Consider the following 27,513-nt stretch of genomic DNA (forward strand, 5'->3'; position numbering starts at 1 on the left):
TTGCCTACCTTTAGTGTGAATCGGGCCTCCATCGACACTTTATGCTGCCTAATGCCACTTCCAATGTTAGCCACGTCTACAGTGACATTAGACACCGTAAAGCACCTACGGAGACACAATTCCTGCATCCAATGTTTTAGGCACCAGTAAATGCTTTGAAACTGATCCCCTCTTCTATGAAACCGCGCTAGTGGTTTTTAGCACAGAGAGCCATGCTGAATGGCCTGCGCTGCTCCTGACGCTCATTGAGTTCCTATGAGCATTGGTAGCAGCGCGGGCCATTCAGCGTGGCTTTCTGCGCTTAAAAACGCTAGCACAATTTCGTAGAAGAGGGGGTAAATTTAAAATATCATTTTAAAGTGGTTTTTTCACTGAGCTTGAGTTCCTACCTGTACCTAAAAAATCCAGCGCCATTTAGAGAATCCAGCCCTTGATGCCAACTGAAACGTGGTGTAAATCCTGGCATGCAAGTTGTGTGCCCATTGTTAAATAATAGCAAATATCCAGGCAAATCATAATGCTTTTTAGCTCTGAAAATTAAATCATTGAAGCCCATTAAATTTTTTTTTTTTTTTTAGACGTTGATCTGGGATCCATGTTCAGTTCGGGCTCCTTTTATAGAATTTGGGAAAATGTGGCCTTAAATATAAACTATGCTCACTGAAAATTGGATCCCATACCATTGGAGACACTAGGGGAGGGGAAGATTCATCTAGAGGCATTAGGGCTCTAACCTGCATTAATTGGCCCTTAACGTGACTTAAGAAGCATTATGACTGGTTTTCTAAAAAGTACTGTGGCAATATTTAAGTTGCTGCAGATTAGTGAGCGATGAGATATAAACTAGGCAAATATATGCTTTGCATCACATTACTATGGAAATATCCTAATGCAGTTTGCAAAGATAGACCACAAGTCTCATTAGGGCCTCCAAAGTACAATAAAATAACCCCATCTTCAGATATTGTGGCCACTTTGGCCGATCGCTTTGTTTTCCCCACCTTTCGTTTTTTACGATTTTTGTTCTTTACTATACAAATTTTGTAGTTCTTCCCCTTCTCCTCTTGTTCCAGTTAGTCGTTGTCTATTTGTTTGTCATTGTCTCACGTTTTCTGTCTTAGGTTTTGTCCTATTCCCAATTTTGACGCTGTTTTTTGGTATTTTAAATTTTGTAAAACCGCTTTGAATACTGATAAGCCAATACAGTATATCAGGGGTGTCCAACCTTTTGGCTTCCCTGGGCCGCATTGGCCGAAAAAAATGTTTCTGGGGCCGCGCAAACGCTGCAGCAAGACAGAGGAGGGAGCTGGCACGACGGTAAACACCCGGGGGCAACAGAGGAAAACACTGCATTGCCCTTGACCGGGGCCGCACAAAATACTTCACGGGGCTGCATGCGGTCCTCGGGCCACAGGTTGGACACCCCTGCGGTATATCAAATTTTAATAAAATTTGAAGCTTAAAGCAAGAAACAGGTCTCTGGAGTAGCCTGGTTATTACTGGTTACTATAGGATGAGGGAGAGTGAGTCCCCTACTGCTGTGGGTCCTTGGGCACTGCCCTACTGATAGACTGGTCAGGCAGTCCACCCCTGTACTGGTATATGCAAATCTAAAGTGAAGTTTTATTCTTTAAATAGGGATGATAAGCCTAGAAAAAAACCTGTGGGTGAAACATGTTGGCTCCTATTTCCCTCAAAAGAAGACCACAGTTAAAAGCTAAGTACCCTTGAAATATGCTAGAAGGGTTGTTAAATAAAAATTTAAAAATAAAGTTTGTGAGTAAAAATTGATAATGGCTCCAGTGAGGAGGTAGTACATAAAGCCTAGGGCTGTGAAAGCTTTTGAGCCCAGGTGGTACTTCTGAGGAGCGAGGGATTATACATTAGAGGTGAGGAGTTTGAGATATATATTGAGCTTGATATATATCTTGGTGAGAATATAATAATAATAATAATAACAACAACAGTTTATATACTGCAGGACCATGAAGTTCTATGCGGTTTACAATGATTAAAAAATTCTACAAATTGAGTAGAACTGACAAGTTAAAACTAGTGAATAGCGACTCTAGAGATCAGTTAATGTGGAAAAGGTTGTACAAATCAGTTGCCTAAGTACTTCAGGAACAGATATGTTTTAGGTGTCTCTAAATTCCCCATAAGTATTAGCAAGCATAATTAATTGTTCCAGGTCTTTACCCCATAATACTGCTTATATATGTATATAAAGTGAAGAGCACTCAATTTCATTATTAGAGTAGCTTTATGCTATGTCTCTCTCATTCTCTCTTTTGTATTCTTATTCTCTTTTTTTTTTCTCGTTGTCCATATCTTTTCTCTATCTGCATCCTATATCTGTTTATTTGTCCTGCCCCACTCTGGGCATGTCTCTCCCTTCCCCGTGGTTCTACTGATCCATTTTGCAGCTCACTGGAGAGAAGATGCAGAAAGCCTCACTAAACTAAACTAAACTAAACCTTAAGTTTATATACCGCGTCATCTCCACGGAAGTGGAGCTCGACACGGTTTACAGGGATTAAAAATAAAGAGGAGGAACTACAATGGAAGGAGGGAGAGGTAAGGTGAACAAGGACGGAGGAGGTACATAGAATAATGGAGAGGGAGGGAGTGGTTACATTTTGGAGAAAAGCCAGGTTTTCAGATGTTTTTCTGAAATGTTGGAGGGAGGTCGAACTCCGAAGATGGGCCGTAAAGCTGTTCCACAGCTCAGTGATCCTGAAGAGGAGGGATGTACCATGCTTTCCTGTATGGGAGATGCCAATTAGAGAAGGGAAGGATAGTTTGAATTTCTGAGTGGATCTGGTGGAGTGAGTGCTCGAGAGCCAAGATAGTGGGAAGAGGGGAGGAAGGATGCCGTGAAGAGATTTGAAGGTAAGACAAGCGCATTTGTAGCGAACCCTGAGGAAGACTGGGAGCCAGTGAAGCTTAGACAGAAGCGGGGAGACGTGGTCAAATTTGCCTTTTGCGAAGATTAATTTGGCTGCGGTGTTCTGAATCCGCTGAAGTCTGAGAAGATGTTTCTTTGTTAGGCTTAGAAAGATGGAGTTGCAGTAATCGAGTCGGGATAGAATGATGGATTGGACAAGGACGGCGAAATGTTGTTGGTGGAAGCAGGATCTAACTTTTCTTAGCATATGGAGATTGAGAAAGCATTAGATCCAGCACTCTACCACATAATTAGTGCTCCCAAAATACTGCAGCATGCTATGAGCATCAAGTATGCAACTCACTGCTGCATCAAAATCACAGCAGTAATCTGCAGCTCATTGTAAATGTCACCTTTCTTGTCGGTGCCTGAGTGGTGATTAGCTTAGACATTGATGTTTAAAAAAACCCCCACACAGTTCTGTAGACAAGCTTTCAATGGCATTTTTGCATAGGACCCCCTCATCCCCCCTCACAATCTGAGGTCATAACTAGAGAATGACATGGGGACAAATTTGTCCCCGTCCCCACAGTTTTGTCGCTGTCTCTGTCTCTGTCCCTGCCCCATTCCTGTAAGCTCTGTCTTAATCACACAAGCCTCGAACACTTATGATTTTAAAGTGTTTGAGGCTTGTACAGATGAGGACGAAGCTTGCAGGAATGGGGCAGGGACAGGAAAAGAACTTGCAGGGACAGACAGGAAAATGAGTTTCCATGGGACAAGGAAAAATTTGTCCCCATGTCATTCGCTAGTCATGACAAACCACCCTCCAACATGACACATCTTCCTGCTTCCACCTTCCCCCTCAAAATATATCCCTGGGTCTAGCAGCACCTACTTCCCTGCCTTAACTGATGCCTCTCCTGCCCCACTTCCTGAAAAACTATCCATGGTTTCTAGTTGGACCCCTTGCCCAGGACTCCCCCAGACCCTATAGGGCTCATAATCAAAATGGAAATACATCTAAAAAACGGTCTAAATCGGTACCTGGACAATCAGTAAGACAAGTTGTCCAAATGTCGATAATCAAACCGGGTTTTAGATGTAAATCAAAACGACTTAGGCCTCTTCAGTGCTGTTATATGGCGGGATTTGGGCGGGATGTGGGCTGACCTAGACTTAGTCGTACTACAAGTATAACTGAAAGTTTAATGAGGCTGCCTAGACGGAACTTATACGTAGCAACTTAGGCAATTGAAAATCAGGTCTAAGTTTCCAGAAGGTATCCAAAGTGACCAGATAACCACTGTAGAGACGTGGTACAGACTCACACTCACTTCCCCAGTGATAACTGACCCCCCCCAACCATCATAAAAATTGTAATAAAAACTTTACATACCTGCCTCCAGAACATCAGAACCTGGCATAAGAAAGCCTAGTACAGCAGCACAGAGGTGGCTTAAGTAGACTGGGGCTATTGGGGTTGTAGACAGGTGAGTCTAGTAGGTTTTTGGGGGGCTCACCATGAACTATAAGGGAGTTGTGAGATGTTTATATGGCACCCTTTTTGTGAAGTTCGCAGCAGTGCCCTGTAAGGTGCCCCACTACTGTGTTGCCATGTCTGGGTGTCCAGTCTGTCACTTTGCTGGCCCCTTCCACATCCAAAAGGTCTTGTTCTAGGCATTTTTGACTTGGATGAATTTTTGGATGAAAATGGGGTATAATGATAGACGACTTAGCGATCTGGCCAATCAAACTGCTGGATGTATAATTAGACGATTTTTGGAAAAAAAACATATTTTTCGGGAATGGACTTTAGACACTGCTGACTTTGTAGCGACTAGCGACTTAGGCCCAAATTGGACTTAGATGTTTCTTTTGATTATGCCCCTCCACTTCTTAAATGAAGCAGAAGCGATGAGGAGAATGCTCCTGCCTCTGGTATCGTCATCTTCAAAATGGCAGTGTCTGGCCCTGTGTGGTACATCCTTAAGGTGACCATACGTCCCGTCTTGAATGGACAGTCCCCGTTTTCGGATCCCCTGTCCCGTTGTCCCTACACACAGCTTCGGGACGCCAAAATGTCCCGTTTTCAGGGACAGCGTCCCGAAGCTGTGCGCGAGGACAATGGGACAGGCGATCGCTTCCTGTCCCTCCCCTGCCGCACCAAAAAAAAGCCTCCCTCCAGGCCCAATTTAGGTCCCACCGCCGCTGCTCCTCTGCTGCCACTACTCGCACCCAGAAGCCTTCTTCCAGACGTCAATTCTGACAACAGAGAGGACGTTCCGGGCCAGCCAATCGCTGCCTGGCTGGCCCAGAACATCCTCTCTGACGTCAGAATTGAACGTCGGGAAGAAGGCTTCCGGGTGCGAGTAGAGGCAGCAGAGGAGCAGCGGTGGTGGACCTAAATCGGGCCTGGAGGGAGGCTTTTGTTTTCCGGGGTAAGGGGGGATAGGAGGTAGGCAGGCTGGCTGGCTCTGGGGGGAGGGAGGTAGGTAGGTAGGCAGGCTTTGGGGGAGGCAGGCAGGCAGGCAAGCAGGCTCTGGGGGAGGCAGGCAGGCTCTGGGGGGAGATAGGCAGGCAGTCTGGCTGACTTTGGGGGAGAGAGGCATAGCAGGCTCTGGGGGAGATAGGCAGGCAGGCTGGCTGGCTCTGGGGGGAGGTAAGGCAGGCAGACTAGCTGACTTTGGGGGAGGACAGGCAGACTGGCTTTGGGGGAGTGGTGGCCACAGCTGCAGCTGCTAAACTTATCGTGGCAGGGAGATCCCTCTGCCATGATAATCTCAGCGGCTGCATCTATTTACAATGTAGGCCAGCATTTTGCTGGCCTACATTGTATGCATCTCCCACTCTCCTAGGGAGACACTTACAGCTGCTAGGTCCACCTAATGGCTACTTTCAGGCCAAACCATTTTTAGGAAATGTGCATCCCAATTGGCTGGTTAGGCAGCAGTTGGCCGCCTACAATCGGGACGCCGTTTATAGAATCCGGGCCATTATGACCTCTTTAAAACTGCTGCTGTGGTCTATATGTGTAAACAGTGGCTTCTCAAGTAGTTATTTGTATAATATAGAGTTAAATGGTATGAAGCCTTCTAAAATGGCTCCACAATTTGTTAACACCACAGTCATTTCCTGTGTAGGTTTATATTTCTGGGGTTAGGAATAAGGAAATATATGTGTAACAGTCGATTTTTGGTGAGATCCCTATGATTCATTCCTTGAAAAATTTTCTGCAAAATTTCCTTAAACTGTGAGCTCAGATTTGAAGGTGATGGTCTCCAGAAAGGAGTCCTGAAGCTCCCTAAAAACATATGGCACCCGGGACTATGTCCTCCTGGTCACCCCATCTTAGTTCTGGCACTGGTGACCTTTTCTGGATTGCTTGCTGAGTGACCGCGGTAATTGTTCTTCTAGTCTTAGTGCTCAGTTTATAAGACTAGGTTCCCATCTTTATCACCACAGAATTGTTGTATATTGTGGGAAGATGGTCAAGGACTATTTGCTCACTCTCTAGAATGGCACCCAGGATGGTAACCTTTCTTTCCTTCTTGTGGCAGTATGGGCTTTCCTGTCTATGTCTTCTGGAGCAATTCACTTCAGGTTTTCTCTCTAGTGCAGGGATGTCTAACTCAATCACATTAAGGGGCTGAAATCCAAAACACAGGCTCTCACAGGCCAGACCCCGCCCCCATAATAATACTAATTATAACACAATTTTTTCCATTCATTTTTCATATATACACACAATATAATCTTATTAACACATAATGGTAATGGTTAACCACAAAATTAAACTACACAAAACACACTGTATGCTTCTCAACATTCATTCCTACAGAACACAGATAACCCCTATGCAAATACAGGACCAAAAACTAAAAGTACTAATATATTTTTTTTAAAAACACCCTAAGATTCAAGATTCTGCATGCAGTACAACCCCCAGAGAAAAAGAAACAAATGTATTTCTTCCCGAGCAGTGCAAAACATAGACAGCAGATAAAAATGCTCAAAATTGACACAATTCAAACACTAACTTGAAAATAAAATCATTCCTCCTACCTTGTCTCCCTCCCTCCCTCCATGCTGTGCCTCTCTCAGGTGGGTATCTAACTTTAGGGCCGGCTCCCACCTGGCCGTTTTATGTGGCTCGCGGTCCGATGCCCCCATTGTTACCTTGTGGCTGGCTCCCTCCTCCTCACAGCCATATTGTGCACGGAGCCGCGTGCAGCGGCTCCTCGTGCATCCTACACCTGAACCAGAAGCCTTCTCTCTGACATCGCAACGTCAGAGGGAATGCTTCTGGATGAGATGTGGGATGCGCGAGGAGCCGCTGCACGCGGCTCTATGCACACTACGGCTGTGAGGAGGAGGGAGCCAGCCACAAGGTAACAATGGGGGCATCGGACCGCGAGCCGCATAAAACAAGCAGGCGGGCCAGATTTGCCCCGTGGGCCTTGAGTTTGACACCTGTGCTCTAGTGAGACAGAGGCATCACAGCTTTAAATACCCCAGACTCAATAAATGGAGAATTATGCACCAGAAATGCTCCTCTGGACCTATATATTGCAGTATGTCTTGTTTACTGAGGCCCTCCTTTACAAAGCCACGCTAGCGTTTTTAGCGCCAGCCACGGTGGTAAGACCTCCAACGTTCATAGGAATTCTATGAGCTTCAGAGTTCTTACCACCACGCCCGACTTTGTAAAGGAGGGGGTGAGCGATCTATTTCATGTTTCCACTGCCCCTTCTAAAACACCACTTGGCACATAAACTGTTCTGCTCAGATGATTTTCATATTCTAATTTCATGTCACTGTGCCTTTTGAGTCTTTAACAATGCTTGACTAGTAAAGTCTGTGAGGGCAGTGTGCCAGCACTGCTGACATTATGAGTCTGTAAGTTCCTCCATTCAAATGCCGGACTTCCAGAATTTAATTCTGTAGCCTTTATAGAACTAAAACCAAAACAACCAAACCCTTAATCTATGGTTTTCCAAGAAAAGAACAAACACCACCATCTGACTTCCCTGAAAGAGAAAGAACAGATTTGTGCATCTAATGAGCATCCAGATCACTAGCGAGGCTTCCAAGCAGGAGGAACAAGAGGACATTGCATAATGCACTTTTTATGAAAGAACTTTAAAATTTAAAAAAAAAAAAAAAGGAATGCATAGAAACAGTGTTCCCACAAGTTAGTGTACTAGAAGATTGCTTCTTCCCCCAGTGTGTGATGAAGGGTTGGAACATTGTGCCATTGGGGATAATACTTAAGCATTGGCTGCCTCAGCGTCCTGAGGTTGTGGGTTCAGTACCCAAAAGACCCAGTCAAAATCGCAGTAAGCAATTCATTATTGAGAGGAAAAGGGTCTCAGAAAACCTGCTCAAGATCACCGATATTCAAAAAAGATCTGAGACTTACTGGTTCCAGATTTCTATCATCAACTCTGAAAAACCTCTCACATTGATCTACTCTGTGCTATTTGAATTTAAATTATTTTTCACTTCTGTAAATAATGCTTCAAAAGGAATCAAATACTTATCTCATTTATTCCCCCCCCCCCCCACACACACTTTTACAAAATCGTAGTACAGTTTATAGTGCCAGCTATGGTGGTAACAATTATGACACTCAAAGAATTGCTATGAGCATCAGCTGTTACTGCCACGGCCCTGTTGGAGAGTGAATATCACTTACCCAGATAGTCACCCCCCCCCCCTTCTTAGTAGGGGAATTCTTACTGAGTTGCTAAGAGAGAGATGAGAAACACACCAGGCACACACAACTAGAATCATATCATATACAGCAGGGGTCTCAAAGTCCCTCCTTAAGGGCCGCAGTCAGTCAGGTTTTCAGGATTCCCCCAATGAATATGCATTGAAAGCAGTGCATGCACATAGATCTCATGACATATTCATTGGGGAAATCCTGAAAACCCAACTGGATTGCGGCCCTCAAGGAGGGACTTTGAGATCCCTGATATACAGTAACTGAAGCTTCAGGGAGTTTTCTATGTGATGCTTGAAAGCAGCACCATCAAGAAAGGGACCCCGAAGCATACAGCACTGACTCCTTTTATTGAAAAGTTTGGAGCAGAATAACAAGCAAAGGTCAAATTATTGGTAATAATTGCATATGTCACAAGATGCAAGCCATAGGTCATATGGTCAATGGACAAAAGATACTTTACACACATCATAAATCATAAGGTCATAACGTCATAAAAACCCTTTATCTTCAAGCAAGGATGTTTTCTAGGGCAGAGTGCAAGTTTTTCTACCATAGCAAGTCTTAGATGATATATCAGAACAATATTCTTTATACCTATATTTCATTATATAGGTTGCCAGTGGCGAGGGGTGGGGGGGTAATCCTCACATGCCCCTTCAGGGTCTACAGGCCAGCCCTATGGTTTTGTAAAAGGGAAGGGGGTAACGTTAAACCTGGCCCAACGGGACCCATTTCACTGGATGAACCAGCTTCATCAGGGGTCAACATTTTTTAAGGCTGTTTCTACAAAATAAATTGAAAAAGAAAATTAATTCAAACACCACTTTAGCACTATCTTTTAAATCAATCAGCAAATCTCTATTCAATGGTGGCGTCTAATCAAAATATCAAAGTGCTGCCATTCTGGAAACTAATCGGTAAATTTATTATATCATAAAACACTTATATCAGCTTTCATTATTCCAAATTCAAACAAGAAACTCTTGATTGTCTATATACACAAGCTAATATTGTTTTCAAACTGCCTTCAACTCACTCATTTCATTCAATTAACAGATCTTGTAATACACGGGACTTTTAACTTTGCAGCATACATTCAACAATTATCATATAACGATCACACTCCATTATACTCGTTGACTAAGACTTCGCCTGCAATGCTTCATTCACAAACACTCATGAATTAATAGTGCCTGTACCCCGCAGAATACTGCGCATGCGCTTTAAAAACTCTGTCATGCTGACATCCTCAGAACGCTGAGTTTGTGCTTTAGAGACGCTTCACGCTGTCACCAAATCGCATGCACTCTAAATAAATTACTGTCAGTGCATGCACCTCTTACACTCAATCACTGTGGCACTGTTTTAAACCAAATTTATATGGCTTTTACTCTGCCAGTGCATAAATCTTACTTCAAAGCAGTTATGGAGCATTGCGGAAGAACCCCCCCATGAATATAAACCTAAAACTCAAATAGAACCCCCCAACTAAACTCAAATTAAAAAAATGTATCCGTGTAGATAGACAATCAAGAACACTACTTGCACTTTGAAACAATGTTCCCAGTCTAAAGTAATAGTCACTCATGCAGAACTTATCACTGATGTCACTAATATCACATACACTGTCAAGCCTAAAGTCAGCAGTTTATACAAACACAGACCTGTAAACCTAAGTAACTAGTGAATTCTCATCCTCTCCCTTACACAAATGTGCACATACAAAATACATAACAATCTATTAAATAAGTATTACAAAAAAGCACTCCATTCCAATTTAATGTTCAATCCTAAAGGTTTTAAAGATTTTAGTCTCAAAAGCCAATGTCTCTCATGCTGCAATAATCTTTTTCTTCATGTCTCCTCCCCTCATTTTCACAGGTTCTTGATCATGCAGAAACACTGTAAATCGTTACATCTATGTCCTATATTCTGAAAATGCTCATCCAATGGTTCTATAGTCATACCATGTTAGATTTATATTCCAAACATGCATGTTTGTAAAATTTCTGGCTCTAGATCTCACTCTGTCACCTCCTAAACACAGAACAGCAGTACTACCTAAAGGTAGAAAGTCTCCCTCACCTAGAGGTTTACAATTGGCAGAAATCAAAATACTTCCCTGTCACTAAAGGGAGAGAAAGTGCCTCAAATAGCCAGAGAGGGTAGGGCACACACAAACCTTAAAGCTAGCTCAAACACCAGGAGAAGGTAGCCTAGGAGGAGCTTCTTTGGGAGGCTCTTCAAGCTAAGCAAGAGTGGAAGGAAGAAGCCATGGAGTGGCAAGAAGCAAAGCAGCTGAGTGCAGCCAGAACCTGGCTACATGGAGGAGGGCATGGAAGTCTCAGCCCAGAACTGGATGTACCTGAGCCTATGGAGGTGATCTTAACTATGTCATGCCAGTGACTGTTTTTCTTGGTGCTGTGAAGAAAGTTACTGCTTAAAGACAGCTTTGGGGAAATTGTTTGTTTGGAAGTTATAGAAGTAGCTTCAGAGCTGGAGTACCAGTAAAGCTGGTCGTGGAGGCAGTGCTGAGAAGGCCTCACCAAACCCTAATTTTCTTGGGATTGTTTTTGTTTCAGTATGTGCTTCCTTCTCGATGCTGTGGCTGCCAACACAAGTCACATTTAGGGGTTTGAAATTGCTTTGGGGAATTCGCTAAAATCTGGGCTGGGATTTCTGTGGGTTGCTTTTGGAAAACAAAGTTTGAAAAGGTGAATTCAGCAATTCTTCCCCAGTCAGCTCTTTAGAGCTGGAATCTGCCAGTAACAGACAAGACAGGACTTATGAAATCTAATGCACTGGAATTTTTTCTTTTCCTTTTGAATTGTGGCTTGTTTTTGCCTCTAGTTTTTTCAAAAGAGAGAGAAATATAGGGGCCCGGTGAAGAAAACAGGATTGAGGATGTTAAAGACCAGGTACCTAATAGGGCATGACATGTCGGTCCGCTTTTGTGGAACTGTACAAACCCTAATTGACCAAGGATATTACTGTGACCAAGAAGTATTCTGAGATGTATAGTTTTTGTTGTGCCTGACAAATTTTTTCCTGTTTGTGTAGTCAAGAGTGTTGTTGTTGTTGGAGAAATAAAGGCCTAAAGTTGTTTTTTCTTTGAAAGAATTATTTTTGGAGAATGCCTTCAGTGAGCAATACTCTGAAATACACTTGAACTTTTGTATAAACTGGCCCCCCTATGGGGCTCCTTCCATATCGAGGAGCACGCCAGGATTGTCAATGCCACCCTCTAATCTCTGTAGCAGTTGAACTGCAGCCTGGAGGTGACAGTGTCCTAAAGTACCTGGTAGACATTCCAATGTACATCTTTTCATACAGATATTGATGACCTACACCTCAAGTGATTCTTGATAATATATTTTTTTACCATCCACCTGGATTTATACATTCCTTCACTTGAAGCACATTTAGGATTGATACTATATGATAAACACTTTATTAAAAAACATTAGGGAAGCATATCCTGCCTTTTTTTATTATCCACTTTGCATATGCTGGACTTAAAATGTCTTTTACAATTTTTATCCTGAGAAAAAGCTAATCCTAAGATGAGTATCTCTGAAAGTATCATGTGTTCTGACAATATTCCAAAATTTCCTTATAATGTTAGCTACATAATTTCCATGTGAGTTATTTCATGGCACATGTCATCACATTTTCTTGATTAGATTTTTCACTATGTACCTGAAACAACAGATCGCTGTTACAATATCTGGCCGTTCAGTTATTCGTGGTTTTCATCTGGGTGACCCACCCCCACCTCCCGGACCTCTCCACTACTTGCTTTTTAAAACCTGGTGGTTTAGCATGAGTTTCCATGGTCTCACGGCAGCCATTTTTGTTCCTGGCTCTGTACGGGGCAGGAGCGTAGGAAGATCGCTCCTGCCGTGCTTTACCACTATATTCACCAGGCTTTAAAAAGTAAGTACAGTGGACAGGTCCGGGAGACAGGAGGGAGGCAGGGGTGAGTTAGGAGTTGGCCCTAAAGTTATTCATGATTTTTCCATATTCGCAGGCCAGCTTTGCCCCCAACTCCCAGGAATATGGAGGGAGAAGTGTACTTATAGGGGGTAACTTCTCAAAATAAGCTTATCTTGTAACAATCCCCAGACAAGATCCAGCAGCTGTCTCCCTTCCCTTCAGCTCCATCTGATCCAGCAGCCTAAGCAATCCCTTCCCCCCTTTGCGGGGGAGCCAGCAGCAGCCCCCTCATGAGTCCAGCAGCCCCCTCCTTCCCTATTGCAGGTCTAACAGCCCCACTCCCTCCCCTCGCTCCAGATCGTGGTTCAAAAATCGGCAAAAAATAAAAAACCCTGCAACTCCCCTGGGTCGGCCCTTTTTGCGCCTCCCAGGGCGGGCCTACCAGCCTCTTAGAAGCCTTGTGGGATGAAGAGGCAACATCGCATGCAGGACTGCTCTGGGACCTTCTAGTCGAAGTCCCTCCTTCCGATGTAACTTCTCCCTTTACTGCTAGATATTTAAATTTCTTCACTAGTTGAAAAGATTTTTTCCAACAATTGTTAATTGCTTTTTAGGATAGGGATGTGCTTCATTAAGCCTTTTTTGACTTTTATGATATTTTTTTTTTTTAACTACCCTGTTTCCTTTTGTTTTTTCCCTTATTTGTCTTTCTCGATATAACAGATGTATCTTTTTACCCTCCTCCCCTTCCAACTAATGTTTGTCTCGTCTTAATCTTAATGTTCATGTATTTTGTATTTTTTTAAACTCTATCCTATTTTATAATTATGTACATTGTTTTGTAAACAGATTCAGCGATTCATGAAATATTTAATAAACCTTGAAACCTTGAATATCATAGTTTTATCTGTATTTAACATTAACCTTTTTTTATTCAGCCATCTAGATGTGGCAGCCAGACAATTTTGTAATGATGTTAAATTCAGAGAGATCTGATATCATCTGCATATCCATACACCTGCACTACAAACTCCAGTATCACTGTAAAAAGAGGAGCTGAGAAAATATTTATTAATACTGGCAACAAGGCTGATCCTGATATCAACTGGATGTGGTAAAGGGGGGGGACACGACGCACCCCAGGCGGGTAGCATAGACCCTCCCCAGCCGCCGCCCTGTTCTGTCCTTGCCCTCCTCAGCCTATTTTCATCGGTTGGGAGGGCATCCATGTATGTGCGGATGCCCCCCTCCCGACACGATATGAAGAGGAAGCTTTACAAAGCCCGGACAAAGTTACCATTAAATTCTTTTTCACGTTTGAGAATAGTTACTGTTTAATAGCTGTTTAAAAATAATAATAAACATATACATTTAAAAAAATGGAAAGATACCTGTAAATTCCTCCGCATTCTTATATGGGAGAATTAGTACGTGTAAAATCTCTGGCACTTTCGCACTCCTTTGGAGACAAGACAGCCATATAACTTCTGGTTGTTGTAAACATTAAATGATAGAACATCTATCTTAATTGATTAGTAGCTTTGCAACTGCCATGAAAAAAACAGGAATCATTGCACGATTAAACAAAAAACACAAACTGAGTTGGCAGGAAGCATAAGACTAGTGTCCTTCAAAACAACCACTGATATGTTTGCAGTCACCATTTTGTCCTTTGTACTGAAGATAAGATATGTTCATTCCCAGAGCGATGCATTTTCTGGTCAGAGATATTGCTAACATGACTGTCAGTTACTCCATCTTACTAAGACAAAATGTCTGTCCATGTTGCCTGTTAACCAATTGCTGTGCTTACAGGATGAATTTAAATTAGTCTACCAAGGAAACTAAGATGAGGTCCCACAACCTGAAGCTACTGTGAAAAAAGTTATTATTCTTCCGGACAGGCAGGGTCCTTGCTCTAGAGATGTTGAGTAACAGGTGTCTGCGGCCGTGTAAAGTATTGCCTCAAAAATGACCAAAATAGAGTAAGCTACTACGAACAAAACTCCTTACCTATCATTACAAATTATTGGACCAAAGTAATCCCAACATTGTATATACAGTGTTCCCCCGCGAATTTCGTGGTTAACAGACTCAATCATTTGCGGGTCTGCTCCGACCGCCTCTTCCTGTTGTAAAGTTGGGCTACACCAATCAGGAGCTGCGTGGTCAAAGCAGTTCCTGATTGGTGTAGCCCAACTTTACTACAGGAAGAGGCGGTCAGAGCAGACTGCAAGTGAATTTCTGCACCTGCTGGCGCTCCAGCTGCCCTCTCCTGCCTCCCCTACCTTATGACAGGCAAAAAAACTGCTTTTGCAGTTTTTTGAAATTCACCACTGTTCCTGGAATGGAACCCACGAATTTTGGGGGAGTACTGTAATTGTATGTGATATTGTTATATATGAGTGGAAAAACCTCAGAGGTTGAGTTTTCATTCTCTATTAGTTTCACTTGAGTGCTTCCCACAGTCCAGAAATAACCATCACTGGTTTTAACCCTTTAATTGGCAGATGGTGAAAACGGCTGCTTTATGTAACTTGATGCTGAATGAGAGCAACAGTGCCAAGTAACAAACATTTGGAGATACAGATCTCCCATAAGAGCCATAGAAACTTTTTACATGTCGCTTTGAACAACATGCCAAATAAAGGGTTAACCAATTCATAAGGGCCATATTCTATATATGATGCTAAAACATTGATGCCCAAAAGGATTGGGCTTTGCGAGACTATATAAAATCCTTCTGAAGTTAAACTGCAGTTATAGAATCACGTCCGCACCTGTCCTCAAGACTAACATTTAGGCACAACCATTTATGCCAATGAGAACCAGGCTTAAATACCTGCAACTAAGCTGTGCACAGATCAGCTATATTTTATAACAGTGCACCTAACTATTTAGGAATGCCACAACTTGCCCATGCTCCTCCCATGGCCACACACCCTCTTGAGATCCATGAAGTAAAATTTATACACATCATTTTATAGCGTACACAGAAAATACCGCATATAAATTCTAATTAGTGCCAATTATTAGCACTGACTGGTTTATTAAACAGTTAAGTTGCGTGTGCAGATTGTCAATGTGCACAGATTTGCACATTCAACTGTGGTTGCACAATACAGAATCTGGCCCAATGTGTGCATAAAGTAAACTTTATAACAAAGTCTGTATATTAGTTTTCAAACTGTCCAAATATTATGACTAAATGGACTAAAAAATATTCAGAATATAGCATAGTACATAAATGATGCGTGTGCACATAACCTTCTCAACACACAGTAAGCGTACCCCAGGGGGTACACACACCATTGTCAGGGGGTACATGGCCCAGCGCTATAAGTCTCTCACCTTCCACCATCGATTTCTCTCCCCAGCCCTCCCAGACTAGCAGTGGCAGTTCACTGTGCTTTTAACTTCCACACACAGCTGCCGATAGCATTACTTTAGTGATTCTATCAGGCAGCCTCGGGGCTTTTGCTAGGACGGTCTGCCTCCGATGATGCAACTTCCTCTTTCCTCAGAGCTAGAGGCAGCTGGCCCTGAGATTGCCTGATGGAATCGCTATCCAGGCCCTGACACTTTAATCTCCCTTCCAACGCCATGATCTTCCCGGGCCCACTGAGGTACCTGGTGATCCAGCGGGAGTCTTTAAGGCAGGAGCGTGGCCCGCTCACTCCTGTCTCCTCATAACTAAGGTGACCATACGTCCCGTTTTGAATGGGATTGTCCCCTTTTTAGATCCCACACACAGCTTCGGGATGCCAAAATGTCCCATATTCAGGGATAACGTCCCGAAGCTGTCCATGGGGGACAACGGGACAGGCGATCACTTTCCCTCCATCTAGTGCCGAAGGCAAAACCTGCTCCCCCAGACCAGCCCCCACTGCTGCTGCCTACCGCCGCTTCAAACCCCCCCCCCCCCGGTTTTGAAGGCGACGTTGGACCAGCATACTTAGCTGCCCTATTCTCACTTCCTCTAATGCATCTCCGGACTTCCCCACACCTGCTCCCACCCCGGATCGCTATTATTTTAAATGTTATGGCAGCCGCGGCACTGTATCCATCAGAGGAGACTTCTAACCTCGGCCTGCCCCGGAACTCTTCCTGCAGCAGCCGCCCGCCTAGGCGGGAACAGGAAGTCACTGTTGCAGGAAGAGTTCCAGGGCAGGCCGTGGTTAGAGGTCTCCTCTGATGGATACAGTGCCGCGGCTGCCATAACATTTAAAATAATAGCGATTCGGTGGGGGGAGGATCAGGTATGAGGAAGTCCAGAGCTGCAGAGGAGAGTGTTGCTGTACCCAACTGGAAGGAGAAGGAAGATGAGGGAGGGAATGAAAGGCGATGCCAGGGCTTGGAGGGAAGAAGAGATGCCAGGGCATGGAGGGAAGGAGGAAGGTATGCCAGACCAAGGGAAAAGGAAGGAGGAAAGAAAGGAGGAGATGTCAGAGCATGGAGGGGGAGGGAAAGATGGAAGAAAAGGAAAGGAGAGAGATGCCAGGGAATCAGGGAAGGGATGATGCCAGACCATGGGGTGGGAAGGAAAGAAAGGAGAAGAGAGACGGGGACAAGGTGGTGATAGAGAGAGAGCAAAATGGAGAGGTGGCAGAGCTGAAATCAATCATGTACAAAGGAGAGAAGGGGCACAGGATAGATAGTTTATGGAAGGAGCATAGAAATAGAGAAGATGCCATATGGAAGAGAGAGAGAGGGCGGACACTGGATGGAAAGGGCAGAGAGGGCAGTGAATGGAAGGGGCGAGACAGAGGGTGAACAGTAGATGGAAGGGGTAGAGAGAGGGAGACAGACACTGAATGGAAGTGTGGGGGAGAGGAGGGACAGCTGCTGAATGGAAGTGTGAGGGAGAGGGGGAGCAGACGCTGGAAGGAAGTGGGGAAGAGAAAGAAAAAAGGGCACATGCTGGATTGAGAGAAGAGGATAGAGTTAGATACTGGAAGGGGTGAGGGAAAGAGGTGGCAAGCTATAGGTAGACACAGTGAAAGGAGGAAATTGAGGACTGAATAGTAAAAAAGAATTTAGACAGAGGCAGAAAATAAATTGAGAAGGAAGACCAGGAGGAAGGGAGTGGAGAGAGAAATGCCAGAGCAGGGGGGAAGGAGAGGAGACCGATACCAGACCTGGGAGGAGGAAAAGAGGAAGGAGACAGATACTAGATCTGAGGGGAAAAAAGGAGGAGAGAGATATGCCTAAGGCCCCTCCTATAGTGGGAGGAGCCTTAGGCGCTTGGGCCAATCAGGCCCTAGGATCCTGTGGGTTGGGCAGGGGAGGGGCGGGTCCACCTCATTTGGACAGAGGCGGGCCTGCTGGCCGGACAGTGTGAAGACCCGTCCGGCCAACTTGGTGGTAAGCTTCAGGGGGGTTCCGGGGTGAGGGGTTCGTTGGGGGGGGGGTCCAGCAGGAGGGGGTTGGGCACCCTTCTGCCGGTGATCTTCGTGAGGGCATTGAGGGGTCCGGCAGGAGGGGTTTGGCACCCTCCTGCCGGCGATCTTCGGGGAGGCCATTGTGGGGGTCCGGGGAGGGCGGTTAGGGCATTTTGTTTGGGAGGGTCATTGGTGGGGTCCAGCAGGAGGGGTTGGGTACCCTCCTGCCGGCAATCTTTGGGGTAGGCAGGTTCTTTCGGCAGGAGTGGTTGGGCACTTTCCTGATGCGAATTTACGAGGGGAGTTGGGGAGACTGGCAGCTGTAGCTGCGGCTGCTATACTAATTACGGCAGGGAGATCCCTTGCCACAATAAAGTATAGCGGCCGTGTCTACTTACCATGTAGGCCAGCATTTTGCTAGCCTACATTGTAAGCATCTCCCGCTCTGCTAGGGAGATGCGCAGGGCCACCTAGGTTCGCCTAAGGCTACCGCCTAACCTTAGGCGAGCTTAGACGGGCCTGTGGGCCTCCCTAGGCTCCCAGAGGCACCTTTAATATAGGCGGCCTGCCTGGGGAGCATTTTTTTAGAAAACGTGCCTCCCGATTGGCTGATTAGACAGCTGTAGGACGCCTACAGCTGCCTACAATCGGGTCGTACTTTGCAGAATTAGGGCCTTGGAGTTAGACCTGTTTTAAAAGTGCATAAGGGCTAAAAAGTTACCCAAACTGACCAAATGAGCACTGGATGCATGAAGCAAAGCTGCCCAATTCAACGATTCACTTCGGTGAATCAATTCAAAATCAATTTGTTTTCTTTTTTTTTTTTTAATCATCTTTATTCAGTTCCAAACGAAAACAGCATCAAACAAATAGAGGTCAAAAAACAATGCAAAGAGTACAAAGAGGAACTCAGCAAAGTGCTATGAATAAGGCGAGCAGTCTAACATTTGCAACAGAACTGTTAAAGCATAAGTAGGCAGATAAAGAATAAGTCCTGATTTCCCTTCAATTTGTTTTCTTAAAAAATTGGGCTCGCAGATTCAGTGACCAACCCTCCTCCCCTCATACCTTTGGGCATCCTAAAGTAGAAGCGGCAGTGCTCTAGCAGCAAAAAGCCTGTCCTAAGAGTTATCTCTTGTTGGCCGTCCAGTGCCGCTGCTTCTGCTGCTGTAGGAGGCCCGATATCAGCGCTCACCAGGGGGGGGGGGGGGGGCGTGTTGGTTGGGAAGTGCTGCATAAGGGTGTAGGCATCAGTGCTGTGGGTGCCTGAGCACCCCCAATATTTTGGGGACCTCACATGACATGTTACCCTCGGCCCTGCGACTTTAAGAGTCTACCTGAAGGTTGGCATGTTTTTCCCTTCTCTCCACCATCGTCCAGCTTCCCCCAGCCTCCCGATCTCACTTTAAAAACTTATAACGGCCAGACCGGTTTAGCTGGTAGTACTGTAATTCCTTTGGTACACAGCCGAGCTGCTACCTGTGTTTTACCTGCTGAGGGATGATTGCTTATGGAATGTGGTGGGGGGTATGAGTGGTGGTTCTGCACTTGTGGGTAGATTGAATGAGTGAGCAGAATGTGTGGATGCCGGTTGGTGGCGGGTGGGGCTTCGGACAGTTCACATTGGGTCGTGACTCGGGTATACTGGTTCCTATTGGTTTGGGAATTGGTAATGCTTGGCAGGATAATGAGTGCGGACTTTGGGTTAGGTATGGGATATGGGGAGTTCACTGTATTCTTCTGGTTGCCTGTTGGGAGGGGTATTATGTACTATTGCATGCTGTTGGGTTGTTTCACTGGTGTTGGGTACAGTATCTAGTATCATCTGAAGCTCTGCTTTTCTTCTCTGTCACATATTGGGCAGATCTTGTTTGATGGCTTCTGGCTACCATATAGTGGTACTGGTGCTCTAGCTATGGGATGGGTGTCTGGGGCACCCTATGTTTCTATACCTAAGCATTTGTACTTCTTGGCTTCTTCTTTTTTAGATGCCCTCTAAGCTCAATTTGATTACCTGGAATGTCTCTGGTATAACCTCCCCTATAAAACGCACCAAGATCCTATCTCAACTGAAGCGATGGGCTGTGGACATTGCTTGTTTATAGGAGACCAAGCTTACTGATGCTGAACACTCTAAGCTTTGTACTGCAGGTTTTCTATGCTTTGAATCCTTCAAAGAAAGGAGGAGTGGCAGTGCTCATTTGTAAGGGCTTTATGGGTCAGGTTACCCAGGTTCAGAAAGATCCTAATGGTAGATATCTTTTGTTGCAGATAAACATGCTGGGCCTTGGTTTCTATCTCTTGGTGGTTTATGCACGTGGAGGGGCATAATAAAAAAAAACGTCTAAGTCCCCTTTTGGCCTAAGGCCTTAAACGAAAGTAGAAGCAGGGAAAATGTACATTATCAAAAAAAACTTCCAAAAGGAGGTTTTTAAAATTTTTTTTATAATGGCCTGCCTCTACGTTCAGCTGTTTAAACGCCCAGACCACCACAATGTCTATAATCAACCTAAAAAAAGCCTTTCTCCCAAACGCCCAAAACAAGAGCTTTTAGGTGAAGGAGAAAGTGGGTCCAAAGAGAGGGGCATATGCCAGACTGAGGGGGGAGGAAGTGAAAAGGAAGGAATAATAGGTCTGAAAGCAGAGGAGAGGGAGAGAAAAATCGATCTATTTGTACCCGTTCTACTCAACTCAGGATTTTGTAGACTTCAATCATATCTCCCCTCAGCTATCTCTTTTCCAAGCTGAAGAGCCCTGACCTTTGTAGTCTTTCCTCATATGAGAGAAGTTCCATCCCCTTTATCATCTTGGTCACTCTTCTTTGAACCTTTTCTAGCACCACTATATCTTTCTTGAGATAAGGAGACCAGAAGTGAATGCAATACTCCAGATGAGGTCGCGCCATGGAGCGATACAGGGGCATTATAACATTCCCAGCTGATCTAGCAAGCAGAAGGCTGAACTGAGAACCAAATCCAGGTCTCTCTGAATGCAGCACTACCACTGAGCTACCAAACCAGTCCATAAGATGAACACATTCAATATTAAGGGTTTAAAAAAAAAATTGTTTGTTGACCGAGAAGAGCAAATGGTTTCTTGCAGAATCCTCCTACTTGCTACAAATTCAGATTTCAGAAATGATGCAATTTAAAAAAGTGGCCAGAATCAAGCAAGTAAGGTAGAAAAGGAATCCCTTTACAAAGTGTTACAAATGAAGGTATTAATATTTATCAGTTTTCTTTTATTTAAAAATTACTTTTTCCTATATAAATTACTTCTACTCATAAACCTGTACAAACGATCACATTATTAACATCAAATACCGTGCTCCTCCCTTATGTCAGCTAAATGAACATCTTTGGTTTGTTCAATGTTACTGCTTCAGTATCGCTGCTGGACCACCTGATCAAGTTCATGATGCAATTCCTGCTGTTTCACGTTATATCCTTGTTATACACCATATTCGACTTGATGATGAATCCGGTTTATCAGCTCCTTGTAATCCTTTTTGATATATGTCATATATTGTATTAGTTCAGCTCTACACCAGCTTGTGTTTTGCCTCTTGGCGTCATTAGGAGCTGAGCTACAAAGGGGATATATGTGATCCAGCATTGCTCATGTGAGCTGATATTGTGACCCTCAGCATCAGTCTTGCCCAATATTTATTATGGTGATTCCATTTTGCTATAGCACATCTTTTTCATAATGAATTTGTTGGCTATCTGCTTGTTGTAAAGTGCCAATTTTGTAGATTCATGTTTTAAAGTACCAATTTGCTTTGTGTTCTTTCAGGAACAGATAAAGGCCCTAGATCAAGAAGTAAATGCATTTGTGGATTATATGTTTGGACCTCGCGGTAAGTACTGGGAGCAATGAACATCCTTACTTATATGAAATGAGAGAGTTTAATTTCCAGTTTCCCTCAACATAAATTGGCTGTTTTGCAGAGAAATCAATAATATATTTTACACAACACTAATTCTTACATCCTACTTATTACTTTAATTAATTTGCTATGTATTGTGCTGGTGTTGAAAGTACATTTTCTCAAGCCCATTTAGCAGTTCAGACTAAGTGCATTTTCAAAATGTATCAGGGGGGAAGGGGAAGTAAAATGAGGGCTGTACACCACTCTGGCAGAATGACACATTTCGTTTTGAAAATATGAGCTGATCAGTCTGGGTTTTTCTGCATACATGCAGATCTGGGTGGCACTAGGAAATGTGCATTTTTTTTCTCTTTTCTGGATTCTCAGAAATACACAAGATTTCATTTGAAATACTGTTTCAAAGATCTTTCAGGCAATTAGTTTAGACTCATTACCCTAAAGCACAGGTTCTCAAACCAGGGACACACAGAGGCAGTCAGGTTTCCAGATACCCACCATGAATATGCTTGAGAATTTGCATGTACTTCTTCCATTTTATGCAAATCTATCAGCACTGCAACCCAGTGGCTCGTTGGTCTTCTAGTGGTATGATTCTCACTTTGGGTGCGAGAGGTCCTGGGTTCAATTCCCAGACAAGCCCCTCACTTTCTGATGGGCCGACTAGATGGGCCAATTGGCCTTTATCGGCCATCATGTTTCTATGTTTCATGCATATTCATTGTGGTTATCTGAAACCAGATCGGCTTGGTGTGTCCAGAAGGACTGGGTTCAGAACCCCTGCCTTATACCCACATTGAAGAAAGTCAGATATTTTTTTTCAGGTTCCAATATGTGTGTGTAGGGAGGGGGGGTTATTGGTCCAACATAAAAATCATCCAGCAATGATATACAGTGCTGAGAAAAGTTTAGGAACCTCATAGAATGGTCTATATTTAAGCACAATTTATATCCTAAGCCTAACCCCTGATGAGAGAGAAACAAATAACACCACTAAATAAATAATTCAGATATAAAGGATAAATTTTAATTAGTAGTTTAACAAAAAGACTTATTAACAATAAGTGTTCTTTAAATGAAAAGCATCTGCCACCTTCATTCCAGCAACAAAACAGAGGAAACAGTTGGATTTTTCACATAATCCTTGAGGAATTTAGGCCCATTGTTCCATACAGAGTAGTTTCAGGTCGGACCTGAACAGCTTACTTCAGGTACTGAGAAAGGCATGGGAGAAGCCTCTGCTTGCCCTGGATCGGTAGCATGAAATGTTGCTACTCTTCAGGTTTTTGCCAGGTACTAGTGACCTGGATTGACCACCGTGAGAACGGGCTACTGAGCGTAATGGACCATTGGTCTGACCCAGTAAAGCTATTCTTATGTCTTGCCACAACATTTCAATAGGATTTAGCTCAGGAATTTGACTTAGCCCAGGGATAGGTAATTCCGGTCCTCGAGAGCCAGAGCCAGGTCAGATATTCAGGATATCCACAATGAATATGTATGAGATGGATTTGCATGCACTACCTCCTTGAGATGCAAATCTATCTCATGCATATTTATTATGGATATCCTGAAAACCTGACCTGGCTCCGGTTCTCGAGGCCAGAATTGCCTACCCCTGACTTAGCCAATCCAAAACATAAAATCTCTTCTTTAGCCATTCTGTAGTAGATTTATTTAAATATTTAGGGTTGATGTTTTCTTCTAGAATTATCCGCGCTAAAGTCAAATTCATGATTCCATTAATGATGCTGATACAGCAAAGTAGTCCCTCACCATGCACTACAGTTGGGATGATGTGCTTACTTTGGAAAGCAGTGTGTGGTTTTCACCAAGCCTAATATTTGTTATGGCCAAAAAGTAAAATAGAGAAATTTTGTGAAGCATTCAGATGTCCTTTGGTCTACTTGAGGAATGCAGCAGTGTTCTTTGTAGAGAGTAGTGCTTTCTTCCTGGCTATGACTACCATCACCATTCTTTTTTTTCCTGATGGTTACTGCATGAACCCTCACATCAGCTGCAGAGAGGCAGACCTGTAGATCGTTAGATGTTAGTCTGGGGTTCTTTAAGATACATGGCTATTTCTGGTTTGCTCTTAGGATAATCTTTACATGAAAATTGTTTCTTGAGAGAATCATTGTAGTTTTCAGCTTTATGCATCTGCTCAACTGTATAAAAATGACCAACCTCAGCTGCAAAGATTTAATCTGTAGGCGCTTTAAATATTTCCTATTTAAACACCTGGTTTTAATTATTCAATTAATTGGGCTAAGGAAACTAGGCATTCACTGTTTCACACATAGAAACACAGAAAAATGAAGGCAGATAAAGACCATATGGCCTATCTAATCTGTCTAACCATGCCATCTACTTTCCCTTTCTCTCTCTTAGAGATCCAACATGCTTGTCCCAAGCTTTCTCAAATTCAGTCTCCATCACCTCCATTGGGAGGCCATGCCATGTATTCAATACCCTTTGAGTGAAAAAGTATTTTCTGATGTTATGTCTTAGTCTATCCCCTTTTACCTTCATCCTATGCCCCATCATTCCAGAATCTCTCTTCAATTGAAAGAGACTCAACTTGTGTGCATTTATGCCATGTAGGTATTTAAATGTCTCTCAAGAAAATATTAAGTAGTAACAGAAAAATATAAAAAAAAGTTACTCAACAGAGGTGGGTGGCTTCCTAGAGATCCACATTTAATTTAACAAGTGGAGAAAGAGCCTCAATAAATGTTGAGGATCTTTCTCTACTTGTTAAATTAAATGTGGATCTCTGAGAAGCCGCCCACCTCTGGTGAGTAGCATTTTTTTGTCTCTATCATATCTCCCCTCTTCCATCTCTCCTCCAATGCACACACATTGGCCCAGATTCTCTAATTGGTGGTGGTGGTGTTGGTGGCCACCTTAAAGCGGCTGCCAATTCTGTGCCAATCACACAACGGCGCCATTTAGAGAATTGTGCCTCTGGCAAAGATAGGCACCGGAAATGTAGGCTAGGATTTTCAAGGCCTACATTTCCGGTGCCTTTTGATGTGAATCGTGCCTTCATAGGCACTTTACGGTGCCTAACACCACTTCCAACATTAGCCATATCTATAGTGGCATTAGGCACGGGTAAGCAACTCTGGAGGTACGATTCTGGTGCCTGGAGGTACGATTCTGGTGCCGTTTGGTTAGGCTCTAGTAAGCACTTTGAATTTATACTGATGCTGTGTTTCAAATGGCATTAACTTAGGTGCCAGTAGGGCACCATTTATAGAATTTGCCCCATTGATTCTAAATTATTCTTATTGATTCTACCATGTACATTGTAGCTTAATAAAAAATTGTTTTATTTATACTCTTTTATTGCATGAACAAATATTTTTTATCAATTAAACAAAGGGCTCCTTTTACGAAAGTGCGCTAGGGGCTTAATGTGCAGATTATAGCGTGCTAAATTGCCCTACATGCTAGCCGCTACTGCCTCCTTTTGAGCAGGCGGTAGACTTTTGGCTAGCGCGCACTAATCCGGTGCGTGCAATAAAACTGCTAGCACACCTTCGTAAAAGGAGCCCAAAGATATCACATGATGCGAAGTTGTATATATCATAATTAAACTTGGAGTTCATAACGTTTTTCTCAAGACAATAGCCAAAATAAATGAATGATTTTTAATAAAATAATAAAGAATTACTATAGTATTACATTCATTATTTATCTTTAAAAATATCTAAACTGATTTCCTTCCCCAAGTTCAGCACATTTACATATTAAATATGTAATATGATAACCAAATTGGTAAATATTGATTATGTGATTTTGCTACAGATTGCAAGTTATACACAACTGACATGATGAAACAAGTTATTGATAACTCTCTGACAAATCTCTGTGCCATATATCATGGTTTCGATTTTAGTTAACTTTCCTTTATTAGTTACCATGAATAAATGATCAGAGAACATCTCTTTTCTAGTTACAAAGCTAAAGATTTTGGTCCTTACAGTAATCTAGGTGAAATGGTGGAGGACATTCACAAATGGAGAATATTACCCATTCCCTTGGCATCGCCAGTGTCTTTTCTTGAAACAGTTCTACTTTTAAAAGGACGAATCTGAGAACAAAATTTAAGGTACCTGTAACTCATTTTCCATCTGAAGTACCAGTTTGGTTGACCAATGCAGTAAGCTTCAGAACCAGAAGGGCTTGGGTTAAGTGTGCTTGAAAAGGGCACTGCTTCTGGAAGGATCCATTTTGTGCTGTGGTAGCATGACAGTAACCTTAAGTTGTCCTTTCCCTTGTAGATACTATTGTTGGTGCAAAACACTGTAAATGTTCCTAGAAGATTCAGGGAGCCTTCTTCACAATAAGCTAGATGAGGATATACCCAGTTCTGAAATGTATTGTGCTACTGGCTAAAAATGTTGCCCATATGCCCCTAGAAAATGATGGGTCTTTAAAACCAGACTACCAACATTCTCTAGAATTACTAAACCAGTAGCAATTTGAACACCAAGAAACTGATGCCATAAGCCATTTCTCTCATTTTAAATGTAAGAGAGTGAAATTCAATTTGTCACATTCCCAGATTTCCCTCTCGGTTCATTCTTCAACGGTAGAATCTGCTTCATCACAAGTTTGTCTTCTATTATCATATTATGGGGTCCTTTTACTAAGCGCCTTAGTAAAAGAGGGGGTATATTTTGAAAATACTATAGAACTGTTGGTTGGCTTAAGTATAGCAGTTGTAAGAACTTTCAACCGATGTCACTCTAATGGGAATCCATTTGCATCAGAAGTAGTAATTACAGGTACTCTAAAAAAATATTAAATAGGCATTGATTTATGGTCTATATATGTCACAGAGAATTGAATTTTCTCAATAAGATCTAGTGGGTATTTCTAAGTAATTCTTGTGGCCAAAGGCAAGATGCTAGGCTCAGTGGACACATGATATGATACTTCTCAAGTTCTGTATGAAGACATCTTATGTCTATGGTAAAGTCGTGGAAAATGATTCCAGGAAATATAAACTTCAAGTAATAGCAGTTTCTGAAATTTTTATCCAAAATAGCAAATATACCAAAAAAATTCTTACAAATTTACTGCAGATACCAGAATATAAGAACATAAGAGTTATGTTCTTATATTCTGGTATCTGCAGTAAATTTGTAAGAATTTTTTGGTATATTTGCTATTTTGGATAAAAATTTGCCATACTGAGACAGACCGAAGGTCCATAAAGTCCTGTATCCTGTTTCCAACAGTGGCCAACTCGGGTCACAAGTACCTGGCAAAATCATAAAGAGTAAAATAGATTTTATGCTGCTTATCCCAGGAATAGGCGGTGGTTTTAGAAAACAAATGTGCCCTGATACTCATGTAATAAGAAAATGTCTTTTTAGTTTTACACTTTGGTTTGCATTCAACAAATCTTCTCTCATGCTCATTACTGACTTCATTTCTCATGTTTCCGTGCAGATTCCAGGGTCAGAGGATGGCTCTTATTGGACTCTTACCTACCTACATTTTCCCTTACCTTAGTATATATACTTTCTATATGGTTGGGTATCAAATATATGAAGGACAGGCCTGCATTTTCTCTCAGGGGTCACCTTCTTGTATATAACCTTGGAGTTACATTGCTGTCCCTGTACATGTTGATAGAGGTAAGTTTTCATTTGTATACAGCAATATTTAATCA

The 27,513-nt window shown here is 43.0% G+C and overlaps 1 protein-coding gene across 3 annotated transcripts in view; it reads left to right on the top strand.

Moving 5' to 3' along the window:
* Positions 1 to 27,513, top strand: part of ELOVL2 (ELOVL fatty acid elongase 2) — a 101,973-nt gene that overhangs the window by 24,956 nt on the left and 49,504 nt on the right. For 2 of the 3 annotated variants that reach the window (XM_033929428.1, XM_033929429.1), the window contains exons 2-3: positions 21,731 to 21,794; positions 27,291 to 27,478. In XM_033929428.1, coding sequence (XP_033785319.1) covers positions 21,731 to 21,794; positions 27,291 to 27,478 — 252 coding nt within the window. Of the gene's footprint in view, positions 1 to 21,730; positions 21,795 to 25,815; positions 25,942 to 27,290; positions 27,479 to 27,513 lie in introns of all 3 variants that reach the window. The other variant, XM_033929430.1, reaches the window with a different exon arrangement.

This window comes from Geotrypetes seraphini, chromosome 2, assembly GCF_902459505.1.
Source record: "Geotrypetes seraphini chromosome 2, aGeoSer1.1, whole genome shotgun sequence".
In the NCBI taxonomy this organism is placed as follows: domain Eukaryota; kingdom Metazoa; phylum Chordata; class Amphibia; order Gymnophiona; family Dermophiidae; genus Geotrypetes; species Geotrypetes seraphini.